Source organism: Mobula birostris, unplaced genomic scaffold (assembly GCF_030028105.1).
Source record: "Mobula birostris isolate sMobBir1 unplaced genomic scaffold, sMobBir1.hap1 scaffold_3300, whole genome shotgun sequence".
NCBI lineage: Eukaryota > Metazoa > Chordata > Chondrichthyes > Myliobatiformes > Myliobatidae > Mobula > Mobula birostris.
In genome coordinates this window covers 1-27357 of record NW_027276366.1, presented here as the reverse complement: position 1 = coordinate 27357, position 27357 = coordinate 1, and the positions used below count along the sequence as shown (strand labels likewise).

Genomic DNA, 27357 nt, shown 5'->3' with positions numbered 1-27357 from the left:
TCATGTGATTCTAGTTTTGTGTGATTGCCGTAAGGACGAAGAGCACGTTCTTGTGTGATTGTGGTGGGAACGAAGGGTGCCTGTTCCCTTAAGATTATTGATTAGTGTCATTGTTCTGCAGATGAAGAGCAACCATTATTCTGTGATTGATCTTTGGTGTAATTGTTGGTAGGATGAAGAATGCCTGGTCTCGTCTGAATGTCGTTTGGTGTGATTATCGTAAGGACAAAGAACGCCCGTTACTGTGTGATCGTTGTTTGGCGTGATTCCTGTAAGGACTATGAACGCTCATCTGTGTGATTGTTGATTAGTGTGATTGCCACCTGGACAAAGAGTGTCCGTCCTCAGAGGATTGTTGGTTGGTGGCTTTGCTGTAAAGACGAAGCGTGCCCGTTATTGTACGGTTGTTGTTTGGTGGTGATCACTGTAAGGACGAGCAGTGCCTGTTCCCGTGCGATTATTGTTTCTAGTGACTTCTCTGCGTACAGTGCCTATTGCCGTACGATTGTCATTAGGTGATTTGGCTCTATGGACAAAGAATGCCTGTTCATGTGTAATCGTTCTTTGGTGTGATTGCTGTAAGAACGAAAAGCTCCCATTCTCGTGTGATTGCTGTTCTCCACGAGTACCTCAGCACGCTCGCTCTCTCTCTCTCTCTCTCTGCCTCCCTCACTCAATCTCTCTTCCTCTCTCTCTCTCTCCTCCCCCCTCCCTCTCTCCATCCGTCACTCTTTGCCTCCCTCACTACTCCATCACTGTCTTGCTCTTACTCTCTCCATCTCTCTCCCTCTCTTGTCTCCCTCTTTCTCTCCTTCTCGTAAAGTCTCACTCCCCTCCCTTCCTCCATGTCCATCTCTCCCCCTCCCCCTCTCCCCATTCCTCTTCCACTCTCCCTCTGCCTTTCACATCTCGAGCTCTCCCTTCGAAGGGTGAGGTTTTGCGTTGTGATCTGAGGTGGTGATGGGAAGTTCTCTTTTGTCCTCCCTCTGCCAGCGTTTTGGCTGCGGTGAGTGCGAGGGCTGTGCCGTGGCCCGCTGACTGCGGTGCGTGCCGGGGATGTACTGCCGGGCACACCAACAGTGGCAGGAGGCGCAAGTGCATCAGGAGGTCATGTCAGAAACTGGTGAGTGAATTCCCACCCTGCACCACCAGATCAGGGTGCTTTCCACCCCCACCACAGAGTCTGGGACAACTCCCTCTTCCGCTCCTGTGAGCAGAGATACAAGACCATAAGACATAGGAGCAGAATTAGGCCATTTGGCCCATCGAGTCTGCACCACCATTTCATCATGGCTGATCCATTTCCCCCTCAACCCCAATTTCCTGCCTTCCTCGCCGTATCCCTCCATGCTCTGACCGATCAAGAATATTTCCAACTCTTGCCCTCCCTGCCACCCGAGCCCCAGGTTTCTCAAACCACCTCCCATCTCTCCCTTAATCCCAGGCTTTGGGGCCTTTCTCCCCTCTCTCCCCTTCCCCACCCAGGGGACTGGGATGTCAACCCCCACCCTATCCTCCAACCCCAAGGTATCTCACCCCTTCATTCTCACCCTGCCACCCTGGAATCTGGGATGTTCCCAACGCACCCCTCTCTTAATAACTGTATGCACAGTAAGACATAGCAGATTCGAGCCATTCAGCCCATTGAGTCTGCTCCGCCATTCCATCATCCCTGACTTTATTATCCTTCTCAACTCCCTTCTCCTGCCTCCTCCCTGTAATGCTTGACGCCCTGACTAATCAAGAACCTATCAAACTATCGACCTCTGCTTTAAATATACCCAATGACTTGGCCTCCTAAGTGTGTGTGTATGTGTGTGTGTGTGTGTGTGTGTGTGTGTGTGTGTGTGTATATACAAACTCTCTCTCTCCCTCATTCTCCTTGTCCCTCCCTTCCTCCTCCTCCTCTCTCCATCTCTCTCCCCCCTCCCCCCTTTCCCTTTCTTTCAATCCTCCTCTCTCCCTCCCTCTTTTTCTCCCTCACCTTCCCTCTCCCTCCTTCTCCTCTTCCCCCTCTCCCCCTCTCCCCCTCCCCTTCCCCCTCTCCCCTCCCCCTCTCCCCCTCCCCCTCTCCCCCTCCCCCTCTCCCCCCTCCCCCTCTCCCCCCTCCCCCTCTCCCCCTCTCCTCTCTCCCCCCCTCTCCCCCTCTCCTCTTTCCCCCTCCCTTCCCTTCTCCCCTATCTCCACCTCTCTCTCCCCCTAACCCCACCTGTTTCCCTTCCCCCCTCTTTTCCTTCCCCTCTCTCTTCCCCTCCCTCACTCTCTCCCTCCCCCACTCTTTCCCTCCCCCCTCCTCTCTCCCTCTCCCCCCTCTCTCCCTCTCCCCCTCTCTCCCTCTCCCCCCCTCTCCCTCTCCCTCCCCCTCTCCCTCCGTCTCTCTCTCTCCCCCTCTCTCTCTCTCCCTCCCCCCTCTCTCTCCCTCCCCCTCTCTCTCTCCCTCCCTCTCTTCTCCCCCTCTTCTCTCTCTCCCCCCCTCTGTCCCCCCTCTCTCTCTCCCCCTCTCTCTCTCTCCCCCTCTCTCTCCCTCCACCCTCTCTCCCCCCCCTCTCTCCTCCCCTCTCTCTCCCCCCCTCTCTCTCCCCCCCTCTCTCCCTCCCCCCTCTCTCTCTCTCCCCTTCCCTCTCCCCCCCCTCCCCCTGTGCTTATTGCTGTGTTGTCTCCCTGCAGAAAGAGATAAAGGCAGAGTCACGGTGCCGGAGATCATCAGGGGAACCAAAGGTACGTGTGTGGCTCATTTGTCCATCCAGCCTTCTGTTTCGATGTGTGAATGCTCACCTTTCATTCTGTATATGAGGGAAATCTCTTTATGCAGGAGTGCTTCCCCTGTGCGCTGTGGACCTGGGGTGGAAGGTGTTGCATGGGGCAGTACTGTAAACAGGTTGACTTACACCCCTGCCACCTGTCCATGCTGTGGCCGCGGGAGGAGTCAGTGTATCACGCTTATGTGGAGTGTGAGAGGCTGCAGCCCCTGTTCGAGTGTCTGATGGGGCTGCTGCTCAGGTTCTGGTTGAACTTCAGCCCCGCGCTCCTCACGTACGGGCACCCAGTATGGAGGGCGGGGTTGGCGAGGGAGGATGTACTGGTGGGCTTGCTCCTGGGTCTGCCCAAGATGGCCATTCACAGGTCTAGGTGGCGAAAAGTCGAGGGTTCTGCTTGCAGCTCTTCCGAGGATACGTTGGTGCCACGGCTGTCCTTGGAGAGGGAGCGTGCGGTCACAATGGATACAGTGGGGGCTCTCCGGGAGCAGTGGGCCCCCCCCAGGGAATGATCTGTTTTACAGACAGTAATAATGATATTTTAATTTGAATTATTCACTGTCTGGTAAATCCTGAAAGTTTTGTACTTTGTGTATTTGTTGTGTACATAGACTTTAATAATTTTGTATAAAAGAGGGGTGGTGAGGAGGAAGTGCGGTGGGAGGGGCAGCAAGGAGAGAGCACTGCTCTGCAGGGCGGGAGATGAGGAGGGGGCAGTGAGGGGGAGAGAGAAGCGGGCAGTGACAAGGGAGAGAAGTACCGTTGGGGGGGGGGTTGGTGATGAGGGACTGTTGAACTGCCAGCAAGGTAGTGAGAGACGTAATGAGGGGCAATGCCACGCTGTGGGGGGAGACAATGAGGAGAGAGTGTCACGCGGTGGGAGGAGGCAGTCAGGGAGGAGCACTCTACTGTAGGAGGGGCAGTGAGGAGGGAGCATCCAACTGTGGGAGGGGGCGGTGATGAGGAAGCGCAGAGGGGGCGACGAGAGCTATACGTCACACAGCACCAGTGTGTGTTACGTCCTGTTCTGACCAAGCACGGTGGACGTTACTGCACCCTCCACCCGCTAATTGAAATTTATTCTGTGCGTAGAAAAAGGTGAAGTCCCACCTCCAGACGACAAAACGGACGGTGACACAGAGACCAGAACCAGCATACGTCACGTCTGAAGACAAGGATGGTGCCCCGTGCAAAGTTCCAACGGCAAGTACCACCCTCGGTGCCATCTGCTCCATGCCCAAACTCCCCAGGTGTCTCAGCAAAGATTGACATTTGCTGAGGGAGCTTCACTCTGTGTCTGACCCCGGGAGTGTGTGATGGGACGGTGTGGAGGGAGCTTCACTCTGTGTCTAACCCCGGAAATGTGTGATGGGATGGTGTGGAGGGAGCTTCACTCTGTGTCTGACCCCAGGAGTGTGTGATGGGATGGTGTGGGGGGAGCTTCACTCTGTATCTAACCCCGGGAGTGTGTGATGGGACGGTGTGGGGGGAGCTTCACTCTGTGTCTGACCCTGGGAGTGTGTGATGGGATGGTGTAGAGGGAGCTTCACTCTGTATCTAACCCCGGGAGTGTGTGATGGGACGGTGTGGGGGGAGCTTCACTCTGTGTCTGACCCCGGAAAGGTGTGATGGGATGGTGTGGGGGGGCTTCACTCTGTGTCTGACCCTGGGAGTGTGTGATGGGATGGTGTGGGGGGAGCTTCACTCTGTGTGTGACGGGACAGTATGGGGGGGAGGTCTGATATTGTTGACAGTCACCCAGCGTGATATAAAGCTTGCTCTTGTTCTCAAAGTGACAAGAGAACGTTGGCCTTATCTAGAGTAACGTCATTGAGTTTGGAGATTGCGAACCGCATGCTTAACTGGCTTCCTCCTTATCTGTTTATTTTACAGAGAAAGATCCAATCTCACCAGCAAGCAGAGAAGATTTTGGTGAGGACAAACCTCCCACTCAGCTTCTTGCTGACGTATGAATGCAGCATGTGTGTTGTTCCTGTTTCGGGTGTGTCCCTGCTTTTGTGGGAGTTCCTGGCAGCGGCCCAGAGCACTGGCACCAGCCCAAAATGGAGAGCGAGTGGCTGGCGCCTGGGCCAGAGTGTGCAGATGCATCAGAGCAGCCAGAGGCGTCTCTGTCTCCTTCCCCCCCCCCCCCACCTGACTGTGACCTTGACCCTGGTGCTTTTGGCCGCCAGCTCCAACTCTTCCTTCCCCCTCCCTCGATCACCAACCACCCACACGGCCAGTGGAGATCCTGATCTCTGTCACAGTGAGAGTGTGTCTGTGTGTGTGTGTGTGTGTGTGTGAAGTCTCCATGCTCTCCCTGTGACCCCGTGAGTTTCCACCGGTTGCTCTGGTTCCTTTCCTCGTCCCAGCGACGTGTGGGGCTGGTGGGTTATCTGTTTCCCCACCCCGTGTGTGGGTGAGGGATGGGTAGAAATGCAGGAGAACGGGTTACGGGTAAAATCTGTGGGGCAGTCGGATTGCTTTGGGGGGCTGGCAGAAACTGGATGGGCAGAACAGTCCCTTGTCGTCTGGGAACTCCCGTGAGAGTCAGGTTTGAAACATGGCAAGGCAGGAGACCAGTTGTCTCTCCCCCTCTCCTCCCCTCCTGCTCTCTCTTTTTGCCCCTCTCATTCTTTCCCTCCATATCTGTCACTCACTCTCTCTCCCCCTCCCCATCTCTTCTTCTCCCTCTATCTTTGTTTCCCCCTCTTCCTCCTCTCCCCTCCCCCCACCCTCTCCCCTTCCCCTCCCCCTACTTTTCCCGTCCCACCTCCCTCCCTTCCCCTCCCCTCTCCCTTTCCCCTCCCCCTCTCCCTTCCCCTTCCCTTTCTCCCCTTTCCTTCCTCCCTCCCTCTCTCTCCCTTTCCCCTCCCCTCTCCCCACCCTCTCCCCCTCCCCTCTCCATCTGTTTTCCCCCTCCCCCTCTCCCCTTTCTCCCGCCATTTCTCCCTCCCTCTCCCCTCCTCCTCTCCCCTTTTCCCTTCTTCTGTCCCTCTCATCCCTCCCTCTCTCCCTCTCATCCTTCCCTCTCTCCCCCTTATGCCACCCCCTCCCTCTCTGTCTTCCCCCCGCCCCTGCTCCTCTCTGTGTGGGTGAAGGTAGAACCTGGGTGGTCAGTATATGCCTCTGTAGCAGACAGTGATGCAGCCAGTCAGAATACTCTCCACAGTACATCTGTAGCAATTGGCAAGAACTGTTGATGACAGACCGATCTCCTCAGACCCATAGTGAAGTGGAGCCACTGGTGTGCCGTCTTCATGTTTGCATCAACATGTTATGTTCAGAATAGTTCCTCTGGGATGCTGACGCCCAGGGAGTTAAAGCTGCTGACACTTTCCACCACAACGAGGACTGGTTTGTGTTTTCCCAATTTCCCCTTTCTGAAGCCCACCATCAATTCCTTGGCCTTACTGAAACAGAGGGCGAGGTTGATGTGCTACTCAACCAGCCAATCTCTCTTCTGTACGCCTCCTCGTTGCCGTCTTGAGAATCTGCCAACGACAGATTCAAGCCACCTAGTTTTCCAATGATCTGCAAAGACTGGAGGGAAATTTACTTGGGGTAGAAATTACTCAGTGACAATGTTGGCTAAGTTGGCTAGTAAGTTGTGAAGGCAACATAAAGTCGCTGCGTAGAGGATATAGATAGGTCAAATGAGCAGGCAAAGGTTCTGATGAATGGTGAAAAACATGGAGAAATGCAAAATGGTTCATTTTTAGCCATAAGGTACAGGAGCAGGTTGAAGCCGTTTGGTCCATCAAGTCTGCTCTGCCATTTCATCATGGCTGATCCGTTTTTCCTCTCAGCCCCAATCTCCTGCCTTCTCCCCGTAAGCCAGTAACGTGGAGAAAAGCATCATTTAAATTGAATTGGAATTGGTTTTGTTTTATAATTCTGCTCGAGGTCCCCAAGTTCTTGATTCCCCATGATTTTATACACCTCTATAAGGTCACACCTGAGTCTCCTGCGTTCCGGTCAGGCCAACTTCTCCCTGTAACTTAGTCCCTCGAGTCCTGGCAACATCCTCGTATATCTCCTCTGCACTCTTTGCAAAGTTAGTGACATCTTTTCAAAACCATCTTGACTCTTGAGCTCAGTGCCTCAATTAATAAAGGCAAGCACTTCTTCACTATCATCCTGTTAACCTGTTCATCCTCTTTCTGTGGACCAGAATCCCAAGATCCCTCTGTATATCAACACTGTTAAGTATCCTGTCCTCGAATTTGTACAGTCTCTTGTAACACACACAAAATGTAGGAGAAACTGGGCAGGTCAGGCTGCATCTGTGGAAAAGAATAAACAGTCGACGTTTCAGGCATGACCCTTCATCAGGAGTGCGAAGGAAGGGGGAAGGCACCAGAATAGAAATATGGGGGGTGGAGGGGATGGAAGGTGAGAGGTGAAGCCAGGTGAGTGGGAAAGGTCAAAGGCTGGAAAGGAAGGAACCTGATAGGAGAGGAGAGTGGACCATAGGAGGAGGGGACCTAGTTGGAAGTAGTAGGCAGGTGAGAAGCAGTGAAGGGGGAGAGGGAGGAGGGTGTTTTTTTATCGGAAGGAGAAATTGATATTCATGCCATCAGGTTGGAGGCTACTCAGACAGAATATAGGTGTTGCTCCTCCAGTTTGAGGTCATGGACTGACATGTCAGGACGAGAATGGTTACTGGAATTAAAATGTTTAGCCACCGGGGAGTTTCCACTTGTGGTTGGAGCAGAGGTGTTTGACGAAGCGGTCCCCCAATTTACGATGGGCCTCACTGATGTACTGTCTCTTTACATTTGCCCTCCCTAAGTGCAACTCTGGGAGGGCGAATCTGCCCGTATTCTGTAACTGTTTTATGATCCTGCTTGAGGTCTCAGGTCTTGTTCTGTCGGTCTCTTAAATTTAAACAAACTCCCTCAAAAGAAACCTGGCAGGTCAGCTTTTATTTTAACTACGCTTCTAAACCATGGAATTCAATACCTAAAACTATAAAAGATACAGAGTCAGGTACCTATTTACTTAACCTTGCTTTTCACCAACGTCATTTTCAAAGATTCAAAGTACATTCATTATTAAAGTATGTATGAAGTATACAACCCTGAGATTCATCTTCCCACAGACAGCCACGAAATAAAGAAAACTATGGAACCCGTTGAAAGTAAAACATCGACCACCCCCCCACGCGCAAAAAACAACCAGTCACGCAAATGGCATACAAAAAAAACACAGGATGTAAAGCACCAAACTGCAAAGTGAGCTTCCAGGTATATTTAGTGCAGTTCGATCTAGCTCTGCGTTGTACACTACCTGTAAGCTGTCCCGATCAAAATTGCAAAAAGTAGCAGCGAGAAAAGGAGCAACCAGAAACCAGAAACACACCATAACGGGAACTACAGAGTACAATGCACAAGCAGCATCAATTAAACCTTGCCCAAGACCCAGGGCTCTAGAAGCATTACTTTTCCAAGTTTTGCACTTTATCCCATTGTGAAGCACTTTGAACTACTGCTCTATAAATAAGATATTATTAGTGTTGTCACATATACAGTGAAACAGACACACACAAAGTGCTGGGGGTACTCAGCAGAGCGAGAGTGGGCATTTGGTGGTAGGATTCCACCCACCCCACCCCAAGCCAAGGGCGAATGACTAACGTTGAAGCTTTATAAAGGACTAGTGAGGCCTCACTTATGGTACTATCAGCAGTTTAGGGCCTCTAATCTTGGAAAGGTTGTGCTGACACTGGAGAGAGTTCAAAGGAGGTTCATAAAAATGATTCCAGGTTTGAATGGCTTTTCGTATGAAGAATGCTTGGCTCTGGGCCTGTCTTCACTGGAATTCAGAACGAGGGTGACCTCGTTGAAACCTATCAAATGTTGAAAGGCCTCGATAGAGTGGATGTGGAGAGGATGTTTCCTGTGGTGGGGAGAGTCCAGGACCTGAGGACACAGCCTCAGGTTAGAGGAGTGTCCTTCTAGAATGGAGATGAGGAGGAATTTCTTTAGCCAGATTGGTGAATCTGTGGAATTCTTTGCCACAGGCAGCTGTGGAGACCAAAACTTTATGTATATTTAAGGCAGAGGTTGGTCAGGGCATGAAGGGATATGGGGAGAAAGCAGGAGACTGGGGCTGAGGGGGACAATAGATCAGTCATGATGAAATGGCAGAGCAGACTCAATGGGCCATATGGCCTCATTCTGCTCCTATATCTTATGGTCTAAGTTGTGAAAGTCATTAAAAATCACGGAGGAGAGGGATCCCGATCAGCGGAGGAATGGCATACGACACAATAGATCGTATTAACTTTTGAAGGCAGGCTGAACAAGCTAGGGCTTTTCTCTGTGGCGTGAAGGAGCATGAGCAGTGACTTGATAGAAATTTGCAAGATAAGAGGCATAGATGAGTGGACGGCCAGAGACTTTTCCCAGGGTGGAAATGTGATTGGAGGAAAGTAAGGGGGAGGATTTTTTACACAGAGAGTGGTGGGTGCTTGGAACGTGTTGCCAGTGGTTGCAGAGGTAGATATATTGGGGGCATTTACTGAACTCTTGGGTAGGCACATGGATGAAAGAAAAATGGAAGGCTATGTAGGAGGGTAGAGTAGGTTAAGAGGTCAGCATGACATCCTGGGCCGAAGGGCCTGTGCTATTCAGTAATGTTCTGTGTTCTGCCAGGCAGTGCCTTTGGGGGAGGATAAACAGTTAATTTTCAGGCCGAGACCCTTTGTCATTATGAGTGTAAAATATGGACTGTGTATTCCTCTCCGTAGATGTTGCCTGACCTGCTGAGGTCCTCCAGCTTTTTGTGTGCATTGCTCTGGATTTCCAGCATCTGCAGAATCTCTTGTGTCTGCGACGCGCAGTGAAAAGCTTGCAGACGGTTCGTACTCAGACCATTTGATGTTGCAGTGTTCGCTGAGCTTGGCGATGAGCTCGCAGACGTTTCATCGCCAGTTGGTGACATTCTCAGTGCGCAGTTGTGCAAGTTCCTCTCTGGAAGTGCTCGCGTTTATATATCCTCCTCCCCATTCACTTGACTCGGTCTCATTGGCTACCCCTTCAGTTGCCCTTTGAATTCAATTGGCTCACATTTCTCTGGCTCTTTAACTGGGCCACCCTGGAGGTTCTGGCACAGGCAAGCATGAGAATTTTTAGCAGCATGATTCTCTTCTAATATGTTGTTCCAAAAACCAACATGTCGAAATAGATGCCATCTACGAACCTCTAAGAGAAAAGAAACATCAGATGCCTCAACCTGAGCTACCAGTATTCACCACCATCCTAGATCAGATCATTCCACAGCGCATTGAGATAGGACAAGGTAAAATAATAACAAAGTGCAACATAACGAGGTGGATTGTGAGGTCGAGTCCTAACATATTGTACTAGGGAACCACTTAATAGCCCCATTTAATAACCATTCAGAGCGGGTAGAAGCTGTCTTTGAGCCTGGTGGAACGTGCTGTCAGGCTTTTGTATCTTCTGCCTGATGAGAGAGGAAAGAAGGAAAGAATATTCAGGTGTGAGGGGGCTTTGATTATAAGACCATAAGATGTAGGAGCAGACTTAAGCCACTTGGCTCATTAAGTCCGCTCTGCCATTTCATCCATTTCCCTCTCAGCCCCAATTCCCAGAACCTTTCATGCCCTGACGAATCAAGAACCTATCGACCTCCACCTTAAATACTCCCACTGACTGGGCCTTCACAGCCACCTTTGGCAACAAATTCCACAGATTAGTTTAGAATTGGATTTGGTTTATTATTGTCTCATGTACCAGGATACAGTGAAAATCTTGTTTTGCATACTGTTCATATAGATCAGATCATTACATAGTGCACTGAGGTAAAACAATAACAAGAGTGCAGAATAAAGTGTAAACAGCTACAGAGAAAGTGCAGTGCAGGCGGACTATATCTAAATCAGAATCACTTTTATTATCACTGAAGTGGAGAAATTTGTTGTGTTTTGGCATTGTATAATACAGTATTGTGCAAAAGCCTCAGGCACCCTCGTTGTACATAAGACTTTTGCATAGTACTGTAGTAATTTTATGTTAACACGCTATTGCTGCCCCAAAAACAAAACTATTTTTATGACATATGTGAGCGATGATAAACCTGGTTCTGAAATGGGTCCCTATTCTGGACTGAGAGTGGGAAGCGGGCAGGGAGAGGGAAATCATGGCTGGGAAAAGGGGGGAAGGGGAGAGGGAAGCACCAGAGAGACATTCTGGTGGTAGCAATGAGAAGGTGCAAGATCATTACAAGGTACAGGGTGCTGTGGAGGTCTGAACTGTGGAGAGGTCAGGCTGTCCCAGTGGATGATTCAAAATAGACCAGTATACAGATGGGTACAGCTAGGAACTAGGAAGGCAGACACAATGATATTGTTTACTGAGTACAAAAATAGGAAGTTCAAGCTTTGATTAACATGTACAAAAATACTGGAGGAACTCAGCAGGTCGGCTGCATTTGTGGAAAGAAACAAACAGTCGACGCTTGGGCTGGGACCTTTCCATCAGGCTTCAGTTATACCGGCCACTGATGAGCCCACATCCTGGGAACCTTGGACAGTAATTGTCTCCTTATGTTCAGGGGGATGTTAATGTTCTGGGAGTGGTTCAGAGACAGTTTGTGTTGTCTTATGAGGGAGGCCAAGGCTTGTACCCATTAGGATTCGGAAGATGGAGAGGAGACTGGGTCAGAGCACAGTTAGGTTCAGGCCTTTTGATCCATCTTGTCTGCAACAAATTAAACCACCTATCTGCCTGCACTTTGTTCATACCTATCCATTCTCTTAAGCACAAGTGATCCTGCTGGAAATCCAGAGTAACATGCACGCACAAAACACTGGCAGAACTCAATGACGGGTCGTGGCCCAAAACGTCAGCTCATTATTACTGTCCATGAATGCTGCCTGACCTGCAGAGTTCCTCCAGCATTGTGTGTGTTTCCCTCCGTTCTTTGCCTGGTCATTGGCCTGTCTTAAGTACCTCTTAAACACTCCCATTATGTCTGTTTCCACCATTTAGCCCGGCAGTCTGTTTTTAAGATAAGTTTTTTAAAATTAGCGCTGAGCTTTATAAGGCACTGGTGAGGCCTCATTTGGGGTATAATGAGCAGTTTTGGGCCCCTTATTTTAGAAAGGATGTGCTGTCATTGGAGAGAGTTCAGAGGAGGTTCACGATTATGTTTCCAGGAGTGAAAGGGTTTACGTATGAGGAGAGTTTGATGGTTCTGGGTCTGTACTTGTTGGAGTTTAGAGGAATGATTGGGGGTCTTATTGAAACCTATCAAATTTGGAAAGTCTTTGTTAGAGTGGATATAGAGAGGGTGTTTCTTATAACAGGGGAGTCTAGGACCAGATGGCACAGCCTCAGAATAGAAGGATATCCATTTACAACAGAGATGAGATCATTGTCATTTTGTGCCATGTCGTTTTGACATGGGCAGTCATAGTCTTTCCATGACCAGGATTGTTCTTGGCAAATTTTTCTACAGAAGTGGTTTGCCATTGCCTTCTTCTGGGCAGTGTCTTTACAAAACGGATGACCCCAACCATTATCAGTACTCTTCAGAGATTGTCTGCCTGGCGTCAGTGGTCGCCTCACCAGGACTTGAGATGTACAACGGCTGCTCATATGACCATCCATCACCTGCTCCTATGGCTTCATGGAACTGTGATTGGGGAGCTAAGCAGGCGCTACACCTTGCCCAAGGGTGACCTGCAGGCTAGTGGAGGGAAGAAGTGCCTTACATCTCCTTTGGTAGAGTTGTACTGTATCTCCACCCTGCCACTCAAGAGATACGGAGGAATTTCTTCAGTCAGAGGGTGGTGAATCTGTGGAATTCATTGTCACAGACGACTGTGGAGGTCAAGTCTTTGGAATATTTAAAGTGAAGGTTTGTAGGTTTTTGGTTAGTCAGGGCATCAAAGGTTATGAGGAGAAGGCAGGATAATGGGGATAATAAATCAACCACGATAGAATGGCAGAGCAGACTTAGCTGAATGGCCTAATTCTGCTCCTATATCTTATGGTCGTAAACAATATGAAAGAGGGATATTGATGGGTTCATGGACTTCCGATGATGGAGGGGAAAAAGCTGTTCCTGAAACATTGAGTGTGTGTCTTCCAGCTCCTGTACCTCCTTGCTGACGGTAGCAGTGAGTAGACGGACATGTCCTGGGTGGTAGGGAGGATCATCAGTGAAGTGTGCTGGCTTCTTAAAATGTCCAGTGGTGGGGAGGGCTTGTGTTCATGATGGATCTGGGCTGAGCCTCCAACTTCCTGCAGCCTCCTTCATTGGAGCCTCCACACCAAGCAGTCAGAATGTTCTCCACTGTACAGATCTGCTCGAGTCTGGAGACACACAAAGCACTCACACTGGGCTGCTGTCTGCTGCTCTCTGCAGCCTTTTTGCGTTGGATTTGCTGTATCAGGCCATAATGCAACCAGTGAGGACAGTCTGTGTGGGAGTTTGTTACAGATATGTACAGAGAGGTACCATGGAGGGTATGCAGACTGCCTGCTGCGGAGTCTCCGAGGCACTGGATCATAAAAGAGGGTTTTAGACACAGAGCTCCATCACGAGCTCCTCCCCACCATCGAGACTGTCCCTCAAAAGACACTACCTCAAGAAGGCAATATCAGTTACTGAGGGCCCTCAGCACCCAGGACATGCCCTCTTCTTACTACTACCATCAGGGAGGAAGTACAGGAGCCTAAAGACCCACACTCAGCAATTCAGGAACAGCTTCTTCCCTCGGCCATCTGATTTCTGTTCCTTGGTCCTTGATCCCATGAACACTACTTTAGTATTTCTCCTGGCAGTATTTGCCTGGGGGGGGGGGGGGGAAACAAAGGGCCTGTGCTGTTTCTATGTTCTTGTTTTTTTTGGTGATTTTATTCCTTTGCACTGTACTGTGGCTGCAGAATAATAAATTTAGTGTCATATAAATCAGTGGTAATTAACATTTTTCTGAGTATTCTGTGTCAAGTGAAAACCTCCTTTAAGCTTCTAATATAGACATCGGCAGGCCTTCTTGATTGCATCGACATGCTAGGAGCTGGGCAGGTCATCAGAGGTGTGCCAGCGACCAACGCGACTACTGGCGGCGTCCGGCAGACAGTTCACAAAACAACTCCTCCTTTGAAATACACTTACTTCTTTGAAATATGCCACTAATCTGCATGCGATCGGAGACTGTAATTTAACTTTGACTGTGTTTGACGTGTAATATTCTGTCTGTGATTCGCTCACTTTTTTTTTGCCATTTGCGCGATTGTTCTTTTTTCTGTGTGTGGTCGGTATCTGAACGGGTTCCAAGGTTTGGTGGCTGTCTGCGGCAAGAGGAATCTCAGGGTTGTATACTGCATACATGCTTCGTTAATAAATGCACTTTGAATCCTTGAATCTTTTGAGATGCTAACACCCAGGAATTCGAAGCTGCCAACCCTCTCAACACCTCTGACCCACCGTTGAGATCTGGCACATTGAGTTGAATTAACTTTATTACTTACATCCTTCAAATACATAAGGAGCAAAATTCTTTACGTTACGTCTCCATGCAATGTGCAATTATAGTAATTTATAATAAACTTTGTGTACAACAGGGTAGTCAATATAACATAGAAATACAGTTGCATTAGGATGAATTAATCAGTCTGATGGCCTGGTGCAAGAAGTTGTCCCGGAGCCTGTTGGTCCTGGCTTTTAATGCTGCAGTACCATTTCCCGGATGGTAGCAGCTGGAACAGTTCGTGGTTGGGGGTGACTCAGGTCTCCAATGAGCCTTCAGGCTGTTTTTACACACCTATCTTTGTAAATGCCTGAATAGTGGGAAGTTCACATCTACAGATGCGCTGGGCTGTCTGCACCACTCTCTGCAGAGTCCTGCGATTGAGAGAGGTACAGTTCCCACACCCAGGCAGTGATGCAGCCAGTCAGGATGCTCTCAATCGTGCCCCTATAGAAAGTACTTAGAACTTGTGGGGGGCATACCAAACTTCTTCAACCGTCTGAGTTGAAAGAGGCGCTGTTGTGCCTTTTATCACCACACAGCTAGTGTGTATAGACCATGTGAGATCCTCGGTGATGTTTATGCTGAGGATTTAAAGCTGTCTACCCCTCTCAACCCCAGATCCATTGATGTCAATAGGGGCTAGCCTGTCTCCATTCCTCCTGTAATCCACAACCAGCTCCTTTGTTTTGGTGACATTGAGGAGAGGTTGTTTTCTTGACACCACTGTGTCAGGGTGATGACTTCCTGTCTGTGGGCTGCCTCATTATTATTTGAGATTAGGCCCATCGTTGTAGTGCCATCTGCAAATTTCATCAGCAGACTGGAGCAGTGCGTGGCGACACAGTCATGAGTATACAGAGGGTAAAGGAGGGGTCTCCTGGCAGAGCGCCACAGCTGTGTGTGAACTGGTGTGCCGTTTATTTGCGGCGGGTGGAGGTGCGAGCACTGGCAATGCATGCAGACTGAACACGCCCCGCATCCCCTGACTGCTGTTTCTTGTCCTCTCCCCTGCAGAAGAGAGCAAAGATTAACCCAGTGCCCAAGGAGCCAGAGGTGGAGGAGGAGAAACCGGTGGTAAGTCTCGAGAATCCCTGGGGGTTGAATGGAGGCCATTCGGGCCATTGCGCCAGTGCCAGAGTGAGAAAGGGACCCAGTCTAATCCCAGCTCATGTACCGAGCTCCCATGTGAAAGTGGCAGGAGCTCCACACCTCCCACTCCTTCCTCAGATGCACCCCAAAATCCCAGAAAGGCAAATTCACTGTATGGACCCTGAAATCCCAGAATGGGGAACCCCAGTGTGGTCCTCCATAACTGCAGAAAGATACCACCGGTGTACGCCAAAGCACCAGAAGGGGATCTCCGGTGTGTACCTTGAACCGCTAAAATGGGGAAGACAATGGTGTGGATCCCAAAGTAGGAAGCCTGTGTGTGGACCCTGAACCCAGAATGGGGAACCCCTGTGTGGACCACTTCAGTGTGAACCCTGAAACCCCGCCTGTGTTACCCCCAGTCATTTGGTCTCTCTCGCGTCCCAATGAACATGGTTTAATCGTTTTTCCTCACCCCAGTGAGAGAGAGAGTGTATGTGTGTGTACGCGCGTGTGTGGAGAGGTAAACTTGAGGGGAGTTGGGAACATGGCGGGGTTGGCGGCATGGAATAGGATTGGAGGGGCCGATAGAGGGTGAGACTGGTAGGGAGAGGGGCAGTTTGAGGCGCACTCCCTCAAGGGAATCCACCACCCTCCCTCTCTCCTCTGCCCCACCCGCAGGTGAAGCCCTGCCCTCCGCTCAGCGAGGAGCCGGCCCCCGAATCTCCAGACAACTCCCACTGCAGTGACGGCAGACACGCCCGTCCAGGTAGGTGATGCTGGCCACAGATTGTTCTCCCAGCCCAACCGGCCCCTACGTAAACACTGCCCCTCCCTTCCAACACCTCCCCCCCCCCCCCCCACGAGGCAAGGAGGGTAGAGGGTGACAGGCCACCGTCCGCTTGTTCTGCCTGCTCACCCACCACCAGCAAGGCACGTCCCTGGGGAGGGTGCTGAGGTCTCCTCTGTCGGCTGTTTCTGGGGGAGAGTTCAGTCCGGCTTTGGTTTTTCCCTCCCTGCCAACCCGGAGGGTTCCACTCCCCCTCCCTCCCAGTCTCCTTCTCCCCGTCCTGCCTCCAAGCTTCCCCCCTTCCTTCCCCTTGCTCTCCTCATTGCTCCTTCCCTCACCCTCCCCTCCTGTTTTCCTTCTACTCTCATCAGCCATGATCCTCCTCCTCCAACTTCCTTCTTCTCTCCCTCCCTCCCTCTTCTCCTACTCCTCCCTCCTCTTACTCCTTCCTAACCCTCCACTGCCCTACACCCTTTGTCATCCACACCCACCCCCTAGACCCACCCTCTCCTCCTCCCTACACCCCTTGTCATCTCCTCTTCTCCTCTCCTCCTCTTCCTTTTCCCCTCCCCCAACTCTCCTCCTCACCTTCTTGTTCTCCCTTCACCCCTATTACCCCACCATTCACTCCGGCACTCTCTCTTATATCTACCCTATCTCCTTCTGTTCCTCAGCCACTTTCCCACTCCCCACCTTCAGTTTTCTGCCCCACCCCCAACACCGCCTGCTGATGAATCCTGGGCTCCCCACACTTCCCACTTCCCCCGCCCCTTCTCCAGACATCATCTGCATCTGGGGTACTGGAGACCCGGGGGTGAACCCCTGTCCCTTCTGCAAACCACTCCCGTCCACTTACCTGCCCATTTCCACTTCCCCCACCCTCCACCTGCCACCTGCATGCTGACCCCTCCCTGACGTCTGACATCTCCCCCTAGTTCCATAGCCGAAGGGCAAACGGAACCGCCCTGACAAAGAGCACCCTTCTGCAGCCAGCCACCCCCCCCCCCCCACACCCCTTCTGCTGACATCTCCCCCTCCTGATTCCCACAGCCAAAGGGTAGCCAGAGCCACAGGGACAAAAGAGTTCCCTCCTGAGTCTCTGCCTATCCCACCCCCACGTACGTCGCTATCCTGCTGCACACTGGCGTCTGCCCCATCCCGCACGACCGAAAGGCAGCCAGAACCGCCGGGGGACACAGAACAGCCTCCCCATGCCCCCTCTCACTGACGTCTCTCCCCCCCCCCCCCCCCCCCAAACCCACAGACAAAAGGCAGCCGGAACCGCCGGAACAACCGGAGCTGTGGAGAGTGCGAGGCGTGCCTCCGTCTGGCCGACTGTGGCACCTGCGACTTCTGCAAGGACAAGGCCAAGTTCGGCGGCGCCAACACGTTGCGGCAGAAGTGCCGCTGGAAACAGTGCCTCTGCTTCGCCTCCGTGAGTACCTCCTCCTACTCCCCCTCCTTTGCACACCACCTCAGCCTGCTGAAATCTGTGGCGACACTTGCGGGGGCTGCCCCCGGCATGCCCTTGGGTGTGTTGTATGTTAACTGTGTGTTTCAATGTACGTGTGACAAATAAATGCAGATGCCGCAATAGCATGACCCTATTACAGCTCGGGGCTGTAAATTGGAGTTCAGAGTTGAATCCCAGTGTCCTTTGTGAGGAGTAAATTTGTCCTCTATATGGAATGGTAGGTTTTTTTCCAGGAGTTCCAGTTTCCTCCAAGAGTCCAAAGATGTACTGGTCATTGCAAATTGTCCTGCGATTAGGTTAGGGTTAAATCGGGTTGTTGGGGGTTGCTGCATGGGCAGCTGTATCACTAAATCAACAAAATAAAAATTTGAATCAGACCCTGGACAATCTCTGTCCCTAGACCAACAGTCCCTGTCCCTAAGGACGGACCACAGACAGTCCCTGTCCCTAAGGACGGACCCCAGGCATTCTCTGTCCCTAAGGACGGACCCCAGGCATTCCCTGTCCCTAAGGACGGACCCCAGACAGTCCCTGTCCCTAAGGACAGGCCCCAGACAGTCCCCTGTCCCTAAGGACAGACCCCAGACAGTCCCTGTCCCTAAAGACAAACCCCAGACAGTCCCTGTCTCTAGACCAACAGTCCCTGTCCCTAAGGACGGACCACAGGCAGTCCCTGTCCCTAAGGATGGACCACAGACAGTCCCTGTCCCTAAGGATGGACCCCCGACAGTCCCTGTCCCTAAGGACGGACCCCCAGACAGTCCCTGTCCTTAAGGACAGACCCCAGATAGTCCCTGTCCCTAAGGACAAACCCCAGACAGTCCCTGTCCCTAAGGACAGACCCCAGACAGTCCCTGTCCCTAAGGACGGATCCCAGACAGTCCCTGTCCTTAAGGACGGACCCCAGACAGTCCCTGTCCCCTAAGGATGGATCCCAGACAGTCCCTGTCCCTAAGGACGGACCACAGACAGTCCCTGTCCCTAAGGACAGACCCCAGACAGTCCCTGTCCCTAGACCAACAGTCCTTGTCCCTAAGGACGGACCCCAGACAGTCCCTGTCCCTAAGGACAAACCCCAGACAGTCCCTGTCCCTAAGGACAGACCCCAGACAGTCCCTGTCCCTAAGGATGGATCCCAGACAGTCCCTGTCCTTAAGGACGGACCCCAGACAGTCCCTGACCCTAAGGACGGATCCCAGACAGTCCCTGTCCCTAAGGATGCACCCCAGACAGTCCCCTGTCCCTAAGGACGGACCCCAGACAGTCCCTATCCCTAGACCAACAGTCCCTGTCCCTAAGGATGGATCCCAGACAGTCCCTGTCCTTAAGGACGGACCCCAGACAGTCCCTGACCCTAAGGACGGACCCCAGACAGTCCCTGTCCCCTAGACCAACAGTCCCTGTCCCTAAGGATGGATCCCAGACAGTCCCTGTCCCTAAGGACGGACCCCAGACAGTCCCTGTCCCTAGACCAACAGTCCTTGTCCCTAAGGACGGACCCCAGACAGTCCCTGTCCCTAAGGACAAACCCCAGACAGTCCCTGTCCCTAAGGACAGACCCCAGACAGTCCCTGTCCCTAAGGATGGATCCCAGACAGTCCCTGTCCTTAAGGACGGACCCCAGACAGTCCCTGACCCTAAGGACGGACCCCAGACAGTCCCTGTCCCTAGACCAACAGTTCCTGTCCCTAAGGATGCACCCCAGACAGTCCCTGTCCCTAAGGACGGACCCCAGACAGTCCCTATCCCTAGACCAACAGTCCCTGTCCCTAAGGATGGACCCCAGACAGTCCCTGTCCGTAGACCAACAGTCCCTGTCCCTAAGGACGGACCACAGACAGTCCCTGTCCCTAAGGACGGACCCCAGACAGTCCCTGTCCCTAAGGACGGACCCCAGACAGTCCCTGTCCCTAGACTAATAGTCCCTATCCCTAAGGATGGACCCCAGACAGTCCCTGTCCCTAAGGACAGACCCGAGACCTACGGTCACTGTCCTTAAGGACAGACCCCAGACCGTCCCTGTCCCTAGGGACGGACCCAAGACTGACGGTCACTGTCCTTAAGGACAGACCCCAGACAGTCCCTGTCTCTAAGGACGGACCCTAGACAGTCCCTGTCCCTAAGGACGGACCCGAAACCTACGGTCACTGTCCTTAAGGACAGACCCCAGACAGTCCCTGTCCCCTAAGGACGGACCCCATCAGTCCCTGTCCCTAGACCAACAGTCCCTGTCCCTAAGGATGGACCCCAGACAGTCCCTGTCCCTAAGGACGGACCCGAGATGACGGTCACTGTCCTTAAGGACAGACCCCAGACAGTCCCTGTCTCTAAGGACGGACCCTAGACAGTCCCTGTCCCTAAGGACGGACCCTAGACCATCCCTGTCCCTAAGGACAGACCCGAGACTGACGGTCACTGTCCTTAAGGACAGACCCCAGACAGTCCCTGTCTCTAAGGACGGACCCTAGATAGTCCCTGTCCCTAAGGACGGACCCGAAACCTACGGTCACTGTCCTTAAGGACAGACCCCAGACAGTCCCTGTCTCTAAGGACGGACCCTAGACAGTCCCTGTCCCTAAGGACGGACCCGAGACCGACGGTCACTGTCCTTAAGGACAGACCCCAGACAGTCCCTGTCTCTAAGGACGGACCCTTGACAGTCCCTGTCCCTAAGGACGGACCCGAGACCGACGGTCACTGTCCTTAAGGACAGACTCCAGACAGTCCCTGTCCCTAAGGACAGACCCCAGACTGACAGTCACTGCTCCATAGGATGGATCCCAGACAGAGTCCTTGCCCTACGGGACAGGTGCCAGACAGAGTGGCTGCGCTGTGGGATAAACGCCAGACAGAATCCCACCTCTGGGGACAGACCCCAGACAGAGTCCCTGACCCATGGGCCAGACCCTGGACAGAGTCCCTGGCCCAGTGGGTACAAGAGTCACTGATGTGGCAGCTTTATAAAACTCTGATTAGGCTGCATCTGGGTTACTGCTTTCCGTTCTGGTCGCCCCATTACAGGAAAGTGTGGGGGCTTTGGGGAGGGTGCAGAAGAGGTTCACCATGATGCTGCCTGGATTAGAGGGTGTGAGCTAAAGGAGAGGTTGGACAAGCTTGGGTTGTTTGCTCTGGAGCGATGGAGACGGAGGGGAGACCTGACAAAGGACTATGAGGTTATGAGAGGCATAGAGCAAAGCAGGGCCATGGACCCCAGTTTGGGAAGCCCCCGGGCTAGAGAGTTTGTTCCAGGGTAGAAATAGCAGATGCCAGAGGACAGGCATTTAAAGTGAGATGGGATAAGCTCAAGGGAGAGGTTACCCTTTACACAGAGAGTGGTGGATGGCTGGTATGTGCCTCTGGGGATGGTCCTGGAAGTGGATGTAACAGAGATGTTTAATCTGGCTGTTAGGCAGGCAGACAGAAGTTCACAGAGGCATAGATAGGGGTGCACAGTTAGTCTTTTCCCCAGCGTAGAAATGTCAAATTCAAGATTCAAGATTGTTTGTGGTTGTTCATCAATACACAAGTGGAAAGGAGAATAAAATATTGTTACTCTGGATCCGGTGCAGCATAAGAAGCACAATAAGCATAAAGAACACAATAAATATAAGAGGAATCCTATAAAACACAATAAACAAATAACTGTTTGAGTGTGGCAGTATAGACATGAGATTACTTTATATATGTTCAGTGGCCACTTTATTAGGTACAGGAGGTAAAGTGTCCACTGAATATATAAGTTTTTATATGTGGTCTTAGAGTCTTAGTCATAAAAAGCATCTACAACACAGAAACAGGCCCTTTGGCCCATCTAGTTCATGCTGAGCCATTTAAACTGCCTGGTCCCATCGGCCACCATGCCCCTCCATCCATGTACCTATCCAAACGTCTCTTAAATGGTGAAATTGAGTTTGCATGGCAGCTCGTTCCGCACTCACGCCTCTCTGAGCGAAGGGGTTTCCCCTCATGGTCCCCTTAAACTTTTCACCTTTCACCCTTAACCCATGACGCCTCGTTGTGATCCCACCTAACCTCAGTGGAAAAAGCCCGCTGGCACTTACCCTGTCTATATCCCTATCGAATCTCCCTTGGAGCTAGTCTTCTGCTGCTGTAGCCCATCCACTCCAAGGTTCGACGTGTTGTGCGTTCAGAGATGCTCTTCTGCACACCACTGTTGTAACGTGTGGTTACTTCCTGTCACCTTCCCGTCAGCTTGAACCTGTCACGTGCACATCTATTCATTAATGCAGTTGTCTAATCAGCCAATCATGTGGCAGCAATCAATGCATTAAAGCATGCAGACATGGTCAAGAGGTTCAGTTATTGTTCGGACCAAGCAACAGAATGGTGAAGAAATGTGATTCGTGACTTTGACAGTGGAATGATTGTTGGTGCCAGACAGGGTGGTTTGAGCAGAATTTAGAACTTATTTAAATCTTACATCCATCCCACAATGTGAGGGAGTAAAAATCTTTGCGTTGACTGTTGCAATGTACAGACATGTGAATTTAGAAGTCTAAAGGCTTGTAGAAAGAAGCTGTCCCGTAGCCTGTTGGTCCTGGCTTTAATGCTATGGTGGCGTTTGCCAGACAGAAGCAGCTGAAACGGTTACTGGTTTGGATAACCAGTGTCCCCTGATGATCTTCCAGGCCTTCTTTCTGCACCTGCTGCTATAAATGCCCTCAGTGGAGGGAAGTTCACATCCACAGATGCGCTGGGCTGTCCGTACCACTCTCTGCAATGCTCAGTGATCAAGGTTGGTGCAGTCCCCAGACCAGGCGGTGATACAGCCAGTCAGTATGCTCTCAACGGTGCCCCTGGAGAAGGTCTTGAGAATATGGGGGCCCATGCCAAACTTCTTCAGTCGCCTGAGGTGGAAGAGACACTGTTGTGTTTTCTTTTGCCACAAAGCCAGTGTAACAGTCCAGGTGAGATCATTATCTCAGAAACTGCTGACCTCCTGGGATTTTCATACACAACATTCTCTGGAATTCACGGAAAATGGTGCGAAAAACAAAAAAAAACATCCAGTGAGCGGCAGTTCTGTGGGCAAAAATGAGAGAGGTCGGAGGATTCTGGTTCAAGCACGCTGGAAGGTGACAGTAACTCAAATAACCACACATTACAACAGTGGCGTTCAGAGGGGCATCTCTGACGCACAACACGTCGAACCTTGAAGTGGATGGGCTACAGCAGCAGAAGAGATGAACGTCACTCAGTGGCCACTTTAGAGGGTAAATTATTATATTAAAATGCAGGCAAGCATAGGAAAGATTAAGCTAGAAGAAAAGTAACAGTTTAACCCTCTAATCCAGCACATCTAAGAAATTTGGAGAAGGTACATGGATGGAGGGACTGGGCAAGAGATTGGATGAGCATGGATGGGACGGGCCAAAGGGCCAGCCTCCCACTAACAGGTGTGCGTTGCCTTGATTCAGAAGCGCCTGTTGCCCCGGGAGCTGATGGGACAGGGCTCGTGGGCGGAGTGGGAGCCAGGGTGCCGGAGCGGGCGCCGGAGGTGGAAAGAGAACGCCTTCGCCAGCCGCAAGGTGGCCCGCGCCATCCAGGCCGCCAGGAAGAGGAAGATATGCCAGTCGTCGGCGCCCGTGGCTGAGCCTGAGGCCAGCGGACGCCCGGAAGCGCCAGCACAGGTCCTGGTAGGTATGGGGCCTGCGCTCACAGATCCCCCCCCTCCCCCCCCACCAACTTCCAGCCTCAGAAGACAAAGTTGCAGGCTCAGGAGGAAGGGGTAACAAGGAAGGAGTGTCACACTATGGGAGGGGCGGTAAGCGATCTCCTCGCTGCAGGAGGGGCAGTGAGGGAGCACCACGCTACTGGAGGTGCTGTGAGGAGGGAGAGGAGGAAGCAGAAGCACCGCGCTGTGAGAGAGCCGGTCAGGGTGCTGAGAAGGGGAGTGTTAGACAGAGAGGGGGGGCCACTCAGCCCATCTTACTATGTTGGCAGGGCAATCCAATTATTTTCATTGCCCACGTTCCCATCAGTTCATCTCAGACTTTTTCCCCCTTCGCCTACAAACCTGGGGGTGGCAGGGGAAGCGAGAATAATCCACTGACCCCACAGGTTTGTTGGGACATGGGGGGGAACTGGATCGATTGGGGGAAACCCACAGTGTCACAGGGAGATGAGAGAGGGGACACACACACACAGTGTCACAGGGAGGTGAGAGAGGGGACACACGCATACGCACGCAGTGCGGGTTGAACCCGGGTCTCTGTGTCCTGAAACAGCGGCTCTACCCACTGTGTCACTCTCCTACCACCCATTCCCCCCATCCCCTGCAGAATGGATTGGGGAGGGGTGGGGTGCACGCAAAGGAGGAGGAGGGTGGAGGGGAAACAAACCTCGAAGTGAAGGTGTACAGAGGCCCTCACCCTTCCCCTCTGCCTCCGTCTCCCTTGCCCCTCACTGTTGTCTCCTGCCCATAATCTGTGCACTCCAACCTCTCCAAAGCCAAAGTGCTTGGATACAGGCCCTTTGGTCCAACTAGCGCGCGTGTACACACACACACACACACACACACACACACACACACACACACACACACACACACACACACACACACACACACACACACACACACACACACACACACCACCACACACACACACCCACAACATAGTTGAGACCTAAAGTGTAGATAGGGCGTGAAGAAGATGCTTGGCACGCTGGACGCTGGCCTTCATGGGTCGGGACACTGAGTACAGGAGTTGGGACGTCCCGTACACCTGTACAAGACGTCGGTGAGGCCGCACTCGGAGTATTGTGTGCAGTTCTGGTCACCCAACTATAGGAAGGATGTCATTATGCTGGGGAGGACACAGGAGGATTCACCTGGATGATCCCAGGACTTGAGGGATTGAGTTATAAGGAAAGGCTGGACAGACTGGGACTGTTTTCCCTTTAGTGAAGGAGACTGAGGGGTGGCCTTATAGAGGTTTATAAAGCCACGAGGGATGTAGAGAAGGTGGATGGTCACAGTTTCTTCCCTTTCCCCTCCCCCCGCGTAGGAGAGTCTAAAATACAGGTTTGAGGTGAGAGGGGAGAGATTTAAAGGGGAACTTTTTCACCCAGAGGGTGGTCCCTGTAGGGAATGAGCTGCCAGAGAAAGTGGTTGAGGCAGGTGGAGAAACGACGTTTAAAAGACCCCTCGGACAGGTATGTGGATAGGAAAGGGTTAGAGGGGTACAGGACTGGCTCAAATGGGAATCTTAGTCGGCACGGTCAGGTCGAAAGTCCTGTTGCTCTCTGAATCCAGGGACAGCAGTTTTAGCCCGACATCGACTCCAGTTCGGAGAGGCTGAGCGTTCGAGGGAATGGGTGGGAGGGACATGGGAGGCCTCTCCTCCTTCCTTCTTTCACCGGGTGTCCTCCCGACTCTGCAGGCGCTGATTGGCAAGGAGGAGGAGCCTCGCGCCCACGCACCTCATCGCCAGAGAGGGGGCAGGAGGCAGCCATGCCTAGCCCAGTCAAGGTGAGCCATTCACACGCACCGTCCCCAAGTGCTACGGTGGGGGGAGCCCCGCGCACTCTCCCTCTGCAGATCACAACCTCTCCACCGTACATGTCTCTACCTACCCCCCATTCTCTCAGACTCCTTCATCTCTCCCTCTCTCCCCCCCCTCTCTCTCTCTCCCCCTCTCACCACCCTTTCCTTTCCCTTCTCCCTTCTCTTTTTTCTTTCTTTCTCCTCCTCCCCTCTTCTCCATCCTTTCCCTGCCTCTCCCCTACTCTTTTCTTCTCCTCCCCCTCTTCTCTTCCCTCTCTCTCCCCTCTCCCCTTTCCCTCTCCCTTCCCCACTCCTCCCCCTCTCTGCTCTTTCCCTCGCTCCTGTCCCCTCTCCTCTCTCCCCTGTCCTCCCGTCTCTCTCCCCTCTACCCCTTTCACTCTCCCATTCTGTCTCTCCCGCTCTTACTCCCTCTCTTCTCTGCCCATCCCCTTGCCATCCTCAATCTATCTATCCCTTCTTATCTGTTTCGCTCACCTTCCTCTCTTTCTCTCCCCTCTCTGTATCTATCTCCCCCTCATTTTTCTCCTACCCTCGCTTTCCCTCTGTCTTTGTCTATCTCTCTCTGTCCACTCCAAACCACTCCATCGACCCATTTCCCCTATCCCTCCATGTTGTCCACTTGCTCTCCACCCCCTGCCCCCCGACTCCCTCCCTCTCCCGGTCCCTGCTGCGCCCGTCGGTCCGGCGCTTGCGGATTCTCAAAGTCAACTTTGGCCCCGCTGCACCCGTCAGTCCGGGACTCGCAGTTTCTGACAGTCTCCTCTGCCCACAGCCGGTGCGGGACAGCAGTGGGAAGGAGGACAACCCCCACAGCTCTCCAGAACAGAGGTCTCCACCCTCGGGTGAAGCTCTGAACCTCAAGAAGCTCCTGATGGTGATGGTAGGCATTCCGTTCTCGGCTACCCAAGTGCACGCGATTCCCTCTCCCTCTCCTGCTCCCTCTTCCCCCTCCCCCTCCCCTCACCTTCCCTCTCTCCCTTCTCCCTCCCTCACTCTCCCTTCCTCCCTCTCCCTTGTTCTCTCTCCCTCCCCCTCTCTTTTCCCCCTGTCTTTCCCCCCTCCCCCCTCTCCGTCTCTCTCCCACCCTCTCTCTCTCCTTCCCTCCCTTCCCCTTTGTCTCTGTCTGTCTCTTTCTCTCCCTCCCTCTGTGCTTTGGTAATGCGAGGAACCCTGCAGCCGGCCTGGGCACAGCAAGAATCCCCAGACAGCGCTGAGCCGATGACCAGATTATCTGCTGTGTGTGATTCTGTGTGTGTTTGTGCTGGGAAGTCAGTGATGGTGTCAGGGCAATGTCAACTCTCTCATGCAGTCCTGCACGCACTGAGTGTTAGACATTTTATTGTGTCCTCTGTCTCAGTCCCCCAATCATCTCTCCCAATCTCTGCCCCCCTCCCCTCTCTCCCCCTCCCATCACTCCCCCTCCCATCTCACCCCCTCCCATCTCTCCCCCCATCTCTCTCCCCCCCATCTCTCTCCCCCTCCCATCTCTCTCTCCCTCCCATCTCTCTCCCCCTCCCATCTCTCTCCCCTCTCCCCATCTCTCTGCCCCCTCCCATCTCTCTCCCTCTCCCATCTCTTTCCCTCTCCCATCTCTCTCCCTCTCCCATCTCTCCCCCTCACCTCTCTCTCTCCCCTCTCCCATCTCTCCCCCTGACCTCTCTCTCCCCCTCACCTCTCTCTCCCCCTGACCTCTCTCTCCCCCTCACCTGTCTCTCCCCCCCCACCTCTCCCTCCCCTCACCTCTCTCTCTCCCCCTCACACCAACTCTCCCCCCTCACCTCTCTCTCCCCCTCACCTCTCTCTCCCCCTCACCTCTCCCTCCCCCCTCACCTCTCCCCTCACCTCTCCCCTCACCTCTCCCCCTCACCTCTCCCCCTCACCTCTCCCCCTCACCTCTCTCCCTCTCACCTCTCTCTCCCCCTCACCTCTCTCCCCCTCACCTCTCTCCCTCCCCCTCACCTCTCTCCCTCCCCCTCACCTCTCTCTCCCACCCCCTCACCTCTCTCTCCCTCCCCTCACCTCTCCCATCTCTCCCCCTCACCTCTCCCTCCCCCTCACCTCTCCCTCCCCCTCCCCCCTCACCTCTCCCTCCCCCTCACCTCTCCCTCCCCCTCACCTCTCCCTCCCCCTCACCTCTCTCTTCCCCCTCACATCTCTCTCCCCCCCACCTCTCCCCCTCACCTCTCTCTCCCCCTCACCTCTCCCTCCCCC

General features: G+C 52.7%; 1 protein-coding gene across 1 annotated transcript; it reads left to right on the top strand.

Annotated features, from left to right (window-relative positions):
- Window positions 1-173: 173 nt before the first annotated feature.
- LOC140192986 (uncharacterized) lies at window positions 174-26161 on the top strand (the record flags this gene model as incomplete). The annotated part of the gene is made up of 10 exons (XM_072250454.1): window positions 174-208; window positions 994-1123; window positions 2668-2718; window positions 3849-3959; window positions 4650-4688; window positions 15280-15339; window positions 16036-16123; window positions 17409-17579; window positions 25022-25110; window positions 25919-26161. Coding segments are annotated over exons 1-10 (1017 nt in total), but the record flags the coding sequence as incomplete, so codon positions are not given.
- Between the last annotated feature and the right edge of the window lie 1196 nt (window positions 26162-27357).